The 8,565-nt window shown below is 38.2% G+C and overlaps 1 protein-coding gene across 1 annotated transcript in view; it reads right to left on the bottom strand.

Moving 5' to 3' along the window:
* The window catches only part of DBT (dihydrolipoamide branched chain transacylase E2), a 55,022-nt gene that overhangs the window by 4,560 nt on the left and 41,897 nt on the right, over window positions 1-8,565 (bottom strand). Inside the window, exons 7-11 of the mRNA XM_008579575.1 lie at window positions 8,181-8,397; window positions 7,056-7,222; window positions 1,921-1,998; window positions 613-804; window positions 398-469 (exon numbers count right to left, since the gene is read on the bottom strand). Coding sequence (XP_008577797.1) covers window positions 398-469; window positions 613-804; window positions 1,921-1,998; window positions 7,056-7,222; window positions 8,181-8,397 — 726 coding nt within the window. The remainder of the gene's footprint in view (window positions 1-397; window positions 470-612; window positions 805-1,920; window positions 1,999-7,055; window positions 7,223-8,180; window positions 8,398-8,565) is intronic.

Genomic DNA, 8,565 nt, shown 5'->3' with positions numbered 1-8,565 from the left:
TCTACCGAGTGAGCCACAGGCCGGCCCCAGTCTCTCACTTTTTTATAAATAATTTGAATTGGTCTACTATTATTCTTTGGTATTCTGAAATAAAGATATTTGATAGAAGCAGACTAGCTGTATTTGTAATTATCCATAAAGACTCACATCTATGCCCGCATAATCCACAATGGTTGATCCACACAAAAGCAATCTAGATCACTGCCATCTATTACATATAGAGGCAGCCACCAGAATAGAAGGCCTAGCTCGTAGGAAGAAATAGGCTTACTGAGCCAAATTCACAAACTCAAACCTACAAAGTGAGGGAGAAACCTTAGAAATGGTTACTCTTCTCTGTGGTTACTCTCCCAATTTGCTTAAGCTTGGTTTTTCAATTATTATTTAATACATGTACCTTAATTGATCCAAGGGCCCCAATGGCTACTTCAGGGGGCAATATCACTGCTTTGGCATACGTACCACCAATCTATTTTTAAAAAAAGAAGGAAGGAAGAGTAGAAAAATTAAGACTTCAGGGAACAATGTCAAGTGGCATTTTATATTTTTAATTAAACACATGATCAGAAATCTTATGTATAGTTTATGAATTTGAACATTGTTACTACTCACTGATCCAATGTTGGAAAGAGTAAATGTTCCTCCTGTAAGATCAGTGGTGCTGAGCTGACCCACAGAGCCCAGTTTTTGGAGACGATTCAATTCAGAGGCAATCTCAAATAGAGAACAGATCTGAACGTTTTTCACATTGGGAACAATCAAACCCTGTTCAGTATCCATCGCTATCCCAATGTTATGAGAAGCCTAAAAAAATTTAAAAATTATATAGTAGGACTTTTAATAAATAAGCTAACAGCAAAGAAAGGATCAACCTTTACTGTCTTCTAAAAACAACCATCAGAAACTATTTTTACCAGATTTAAAACTATTTCTTTTAAATCACTGCCAAACAAGGCTTGAAAGATTGTTTTGAAAAAAGTAATTTTTTATTGGTAAGAATATAGTGCAACAGGCTATCTTTCTGCACCGTTAGTGGGAATGTATGCTGGTATAGAGTTTCTGGAGAACATTTGACAATACGTATCAACATTTATAAAAATTTGTGCTAAGGAGATAAATGCAAAAGTATGTAGGGATACACAGGGATGTTCAGTACAGATTATAAGTTTCAGAAACTGCAAACAATCAAAATGTTTATTAATACGCTATTGGCTAAATAAATGGTAACAAAGCTATATTTGTTGACATATAGTGATGCCCATAAGATAGTAAATGAATAAGAAAAAAAGCAAGTTAAAGAAAAATATGTATAAGTCCTCGTTTTTAAAAGAAGTACTTAATCAGGAAGTATTAAAATAAAAATAAATATAGCTGGCTGTATTAACCACATGGGAATATTTTAGATCTGACCCCCAAGATATCTAAGCTCACTTCCTGGTTGTATATTTCTAATGAGAAATGTACATAAGGATGGGCATCCCAAAGTGAGGTCTGTCTTAAGAAACTTTCACTCCAAACAGAAAAGCTCACTCAAACTGAATTCAAACTTTTATTACTTTTCTCATTTCAACGATTCTTGTTCTTAAAATTCCAAGAATTCAATTTTGATAGAGCTGCTTCTTTCTGAGAGGGTAAGTAGGGTGGGTAACATAATCCACCTCCTTATAGCTTTATATTTCCATGATTTTAAGCAGAAAACCAAAAGGGCTTAAAAATGGCAAACTGCCTATCTAAACAATAATACTATTAACAAGTAAAAACAACAATAACAAATTATACTTAAATTTAATGTTTTATCCTGTATCTTTAACTCTAATCTTAAAAAAGATCACTATTTGAAATACAATAGAAGTCTCTAATCTACAATCACATTTGCACCATCTTCTATTTATAAGAACATTTTCACAATGCATAGCCAACCTTATAAGTTATATTCTGGCAGTTTTCGTCCACAGAAGCATTAAGGATAGGAAACTGTAGTAATCCCAAGGAAGCAGCCTGTTTAACAGAAAGAGAATGCAACTTTAGCACTTCAAACTCAAAAGGGACAGGAAATTGGAAGCAATAAGAGGTGTAAAAGGACGGACGAAGAGAATTATTATTTACGCTGAGTTTAACTGCAGAAGTACATGCACCTAGACATACTACTTCTAATATCACTTTCAAGCCATGTGGAACAAGGTCACCCTAATCATTTACGAATAAAAGATGAAGTAGTCAGGTAGCTTGTAAACATCAAGGACGTTTCAAAGTAACCAAACTGACCAGAGTTCTGAAGAAAATGTCTAAATTCTAAGTGATTTCTTCACTTACCTGCAGAGTCTTAAGATTTCCATGAGAGGTAAACCTAGTGTGTTCAAAAACACACTAGGAATTAAATCACAAAAAGGTGGGTAAGCTACTTCCCTGTGTAGAAAGAATATGTACTAAGGATTTCAAAGTGCCCTGACCATTACAGGCCAATGTTCCACCTGGTGTCCTTGGCCAAGTGAAGGGCAAAGCTGGCATGAACATTTACTTTAAAGTCTAAGTCTCACCGAATCACATTATGTTTTACCTCTCTGCCTTCTCCCTTAATCTCTGCCCTTCTATTTTTCTTTTTTCTCTTAATACCATTTCTCTCCTGCTCATATTCAGATTTCCCTAACCATGCCCAAAATGTTCTTGACTACTGTTTTTCTGCCCATCCAAGATCTAAAAATCAAGGTTCACATACTACATTTGGTGATCATTTTAAACTAGGACTACCCCTCCTTGAATTAAAAAGGTGAAAAAATAAAAATGCTTAAGATTGTATTTAAAAAGAATTCCCTCCCCGACTCCCCTCATCTAATCCTATTAAGAGTTCTTTACATGCATTGTGTTAAGCGTTTTGTCTGTGGACCAGTGGTCTTGGCTGGGGAAAAAAAAAAAAAATCCTTGAACTAAAGAGTTAAGCAAAGAGTTTAGATATACATAGAACTTTTGTAGTGATTAATTTAATTAATACAGATTTAAAAAGTAGATCAATGGAAGGAAAATATAATGAAAAGATTTGCTACAAATTTCTCAATTTTTATGACCTGAAAGTTTTAGTAAGCATTTGATTTGACAACTGCAACTTTAATCTTTTTTATATAGAAACCCATTACTAAGGTCAATCTAAAGTGCTACACATGGGAAGCCTGGCTGGTTAGCTCAGTTGGTTAGAGCACAGTGTTACAACACCAAGGTCAAGGGTTCGGATTCCAGTACTGGCCAGTTGCCAAAAAAAAAAGGAGACAAAGTACTTACACATAAGAATAGTGTTTTTAGGGCCGGCCCATGGCTCACTCGGGAGAGTGTGGTGCTGATAACACCAAGGCCATGGGTTTGGAGCCCATATAGGGATGGCCAGTTAGCTCACTGGGTGAGCGTGGTGCTGACAACACCAAGTCAAGGGTTAAGATCCCCTTACCGGTCATCTTTTTTTTTTTATAGAAGAAAAAAAGAATAGTGTTTTTATTGGTGGGAGATAAAAATAAATAAATAAATTCACACACACACAAAAGAAAAAAAAAAACCAGGGGGGAGAAGAAGACATAACAATTACAATTCCTTGAAGTTGTTACAACAAGCAAACAGAAAGGACATTGTTGGGTGGGAGGGGGGAGAGGGAGGAGGGAGGGAGGTTTCGGTGATGGGACACAATAATCAACCACATTGTATATCGACAAAATAAAATTTAAAAAAAAAAGAATAGTGTTTTTAACATAATCCAAATTTTGTAAAAGAAAACACAAGATATGTGTCTGAGGACTAGGTCACTTTTTCCCTTGTATAATACTTTATAGTATTTTCCAAATGTTCTGAAACTTATATAAAATGTTGTTTGAAAACAAAGCATACTAAATTTTCTTTTCTTTTCTTTTTTTGTTTTTAAAATATGACCGGTAAGGGCATCTTAGATACCCTTGACATGGTGTTGTCAGCACCACGCTCTCCCAAGTGAGCTAACCGGCCATCCCTATATGGGATCCGAACCCATGGCCTTGGAGTTATCAGCACCGCACTCTCCCAAGTGAGCCACGGGCCGGCCCCTAAATTTTATTTTCCAAATAAAGATCAGATATTTCATTCAGACTGGAACGATGAAAAAAAACAGTAATAAAAGAAATTCAGGACATTAAAGGGCTAGTCTATCTTTGCTTCGAAGCTGACTTGCTGTCACCAGGAAACAGTAAGAGGAACCCAGTCAGAAACACAGAAGTGGTGCCCTCTTGCTCTTCACGATTAACTCCTCCACCACAGTCTTCATCTCATTCTTCCCTAATGCCAGGGCCTTGCTCCAACAGTCCTTCCCACTCATTATTTTTCACTTCCCATTCTCCAGCTCTCTCCCTCAGCCTACAAATCTGCTCAATTTTTCCATGACGATGTACAAGAGTGGAGGGAGCAGATGGAACCTTTCCTCAATCTCCTGCAAATAACCTCCTTAACTACCCTCTGTACTTATTGTCCTATCTGTCTTTCACCAGATTTTCTTAGTGTCCCTTCTTCTTCAAATCCTATTTATCACCCAACTGCAATCAAGCTTCTACCTCAATAATACTTTATCCCATCAGATCTGGTGGAGGCCACTCATGACTTCTTAACTACTAATCCAATAGCCTTTTCCTGTCCCTTATCCTATTGAATCTTTGTGATGCAATGTCCACTATGTACTCCCTTCTTAAAATTTTTCTCTTCTCTGTGAGAGGCTAAATCAATGGCCCCATCTTTCATGCCTCCCCAGTATCCCTGCTCTCTCAAGCTGACTCTGAGCTTAGTCCTGTGACTTGCTTTGATCAATGAGACACAAACATGATGCAGCAGCGCTTGGAGAAAAGGGCTTGAGCATTTCTGCTTCCTCTCTTCATCCCTGCCAGTACAATGCAACCGTGTGTAGGCTAGGGTGCTAGCAATATGAGAGACACATCTGGAAGATAAATGAGCCATCCCTGCCTAAGCCATCTCATACCAGCAAGTACCAGCAAGCCTCTAGCCATCCTGCTAGCTGAATGCAGACGTGAGAGGTGTAGGGCCCCATAAAACCCCAAAGGAGACATTCCCTAAAACATGGCGCCTTTCCGGCTTCTCTTCCGGGTCCTAACATTCCCGCCGGCGCCAAAGTATGGCCTATCAAAATCATCACCTGCCCTTCTGACCAATCAGCCACCGCCCAGCGTACTAACCACCCTCTCCCGGAACTCATCTCTCTATAAATGTACGCTTCACCCTCAAATAAAGTGGAACTTCTCTGGTGAACTGTCAGCTCGGGTCCTGTCGTTCTTTCAAGAGGCCTCTGCCAAGATCTCATCCTCCTCATGAGAAAAAATAAATGGCTGTTGTTTTATCAGCATTACACTCTAACCAACTGAGCTAAACAGTCAGCTGTATGGCTGTTGTTTTAAACCATTAAATTTGGGAGTGGTTTGTTATATACAGCATTCACTTACTTATTAGGGTAATTGCTAAGAAAATGGAGATATAGAATAGTTTCTGCCTCATGAGGCTCAACATCCAGTGAAGAGACAACTGAGTAAACACTTTCAAAACACTGAGATAAGTTGCAATGGGAGACAAAAAGTGTTTAACTGAAACAGTGACAGCCACAGAAGGCTTCTGGAGGAGCCTATATCTGAATAAAATTTCATATTTAGGATGTGCAGGTATTTGATCAAGAGAGGAGGGGGCATTTCAGGTGGAATTGTGTATTCCAGCAACTATACATAGCTTAATATGACTAAAACAGAGGGGGTGACTATAAGAGACAGGACTAGAGAGGGAGGCAGTCTTATGATAATATTTATCACTAAGGAGTTTGGAAACTATCCTAAAAGCAGTGAAGGGGAACCACTGGAAAGAATCAGGGAATAATACAATAATTTTATTTATGGAAGACCAGTCTTGATGCGGTGTGGAGAAAGGGCCACAAGGGAGCCACGTTGGAGTTAGAGACACCAGTATACATTTCTGAGTAAAACAGACGAGTACCTGAAACAACTTCTCCACCTGTTAGCTATAAGTCCTTGACAAGTTTCTCAACCTCTCTGAGCCTCAATTTCCTTAAACAGAAAGAGGGGGACAGTAATATTTACATGTCAGGATTACTCTGAGGATTAAGAGATAATGTATATAGCATGCTTAGTACAGGACCTGTCACAAGGTAGCTGCTTCATAAATAGTCATTACTGTGAGCTGAACTATGAGCTGCTCAAGATCTGCTGACAGTCTCATTCTATTTTATACAGGTCCCAAAGCCCAGCTCTAGAAATGATTCCCAGGAGCCTCAATATAAGTTTGTTGAATAAATAAAAATAAACACATGTCAGAGACATGCAAAATCAATACTAAGTCCATTTTAATTCAAACCAGGACTTTGGGCTGGTTGGTTAGCTCAGTTGGTTACAGCACTGCCTTGTAACACCAAGGTCAAGGGTTCTGTTCCCCGTGCAGGCCAGGTACCAAAAAACAAAAACAAAAAACCTACAAACACCAGGACTTTGCTGGAGTGATCCTTTCAGGTTAAAAGGCTTTTTAGAGCACGGCCTTATAATGCCAAGGTCACTGGTTCAGATCCCAATACCGACCAGGAGCAAAAAAAAAAAAAGAATTAAAGGCTTTACTTAATTGGCAGGACAGTCTCCACCTAGCTTAAAGAGATAAATAGATAAAAACATGACACAGAAATATCAATTTTATAAATTCCTATGAAACAAAGAAATAGTGTGTTTGCACATTTTCTAACTATATGATGTGGTGAAAAGTAATGTTTTTTATTCAAACCCATAGTTAACACATTGCATATTTGCAAAGCAAAATTTAAATGTCCTACACTCAAGGGCCGGCCCGTGGCTCACTCGGGAGAGTGCGGTGCTGATAACACCAAGGCCCCGGGTTCGGATCCCACATAGGGATGGCCGGTTCGCTCACTGGCTGAGCGTGGTGCTGACAACACCAAGCCAAGGGTTAAGATCCCCTTACCGGTCATCTTTAAAAAAAAAAAAAAAAAAAAATGTCCTACTCAAGCCTTGTTTGAAATAATGAAATCTCACCTTTAAGAAGAAGGGCATAAAGGAGAGTTTAATTCCACGAGCAAAAGCAATGGGTTTCAATTCTTCTCGTAGCTTAACCAGTTCAGTAAGGTCAACTTCATCACAATAACCAAAGTGAGGTATCTTCAGGGCTGCAGACATGGTCTTGACCATTGCTTTTTGAAAGCCTGGAAAACATTCAATTGTTACTTACTTAAATTCTTAAATCTTTTACTCTTTTTCTTTTTTCTTTTTTTTAACAAAAATAGAAGGTTCTCTAATGACCTTCACTCTCGAAGTTAAACTCTTCGTCTCCCTACTATCTTCATTACGTTACATTGAAAGCCACTAAAGCACAATACACAGTAGCAAGTGTGATTAACACAGCAGGTAATTGCTTTAAGTACTGGGGTGTCGGAAAAATTCAAAATGATGCAAGCCATATATTTATGTGATGGCTGTCTTGCAAAGGCACTCTTCTGGAAGTTAATCATCCTAAGAGTTTATAATTCCTTTCTTTTCTTTTTTTTTTTTTTTTTTTGCTGGCTGGTACAGGGACTGAACCTCGGACCTCAGTCTTAACAGCACCATGCTCTAACCAACTGATCTAACCAGTGAGCTCCTAAGAGTTTTTAACTAACTCAGAACTAGTTATTTTGAAAGCCAGATAAAAGTGTGAATGTTTAAAATAGTCACTTCTGCTTGGTCTTCAAACAGAACAATTATCAGTATGCAAGTTTATATTCTAAGAAACCTGCTAACGTGTTACTCTTCAGATATTAACAGTACAAGGCCGGCCTGTGGCTCACTTGGGAGAGTGTGATGATGACGACGCCAAGACCACGGGTTCGGATCCCTATACAGGGATGGCCGGTTCGCTCACTGTATGAGTGTAGTGCTGACAACACCAAGTCAAGGGTTAAGATCCCCTTACTGGTCAAAAAAAAAAAAAAAGAAATTAACAGTACATATAAATTGAAGTGTTTCCTGGAAAAACTACGTTATTTCATCATTAAAAAGATTATATTCTGAATCAGAAATTTCTCATTAGTAAGAACTGAAAACACCATATTATATCCATGCATCTATTGAAGTAGCTTCCCCCAAAATAAATGTATTATTGCCTTACATTATTGTTATTATTACCTTTTACAGGTTCTGTCTTGTCTTTGCCTGTGAATACCAGAGGTTTTGATATAGGTATGGGAATAGTCCTATCTTTTGGCTTTGGTGGAGGTGGCACAATTTCAGCTTTTGGTGAAGGAGGTAATATAGCTCCTGTTTGCTTTTCCAAATAGTTGAGAATGTCTTCTTTAAGTATTCTGCCATCTTTTCCTGAGCCAACAACTTCACTCAGCTTAATCTAAAAAATGACACATTTTAATGTTAAAAATACAGCTACTTAAAAATAAATAAATCCATCAAACGTTTCAAAATGGAATTTAATCAATGACATTAAAAATACATCTCTGCGGGGCCGGCCCGTGGCTCACTCGGGAGAGTGCGGTGCTGATAACACCAAGGCCACGGG

Source organism: Galeopterus variegatus, unplaced genomic scaffold (assembly GCF_000696425.1).
Source record: "Galeopterus variegatus unplaced genomic scaffold, G_variegatus-3.0.2 Scaffold1913, whole genome shotgun sequence".
NCBI classification, from domain to species: Eukaryota; Metazoa; Chordata; class Mammalia; order Dermoptera; family Cynocephalidae; genus Galeopterus; species Galeopterus variegatus.
Note: the sequence above shows the minus strand (reverse complement) of the source record. Positions and strands in the feature narration are given on the sequence as shown.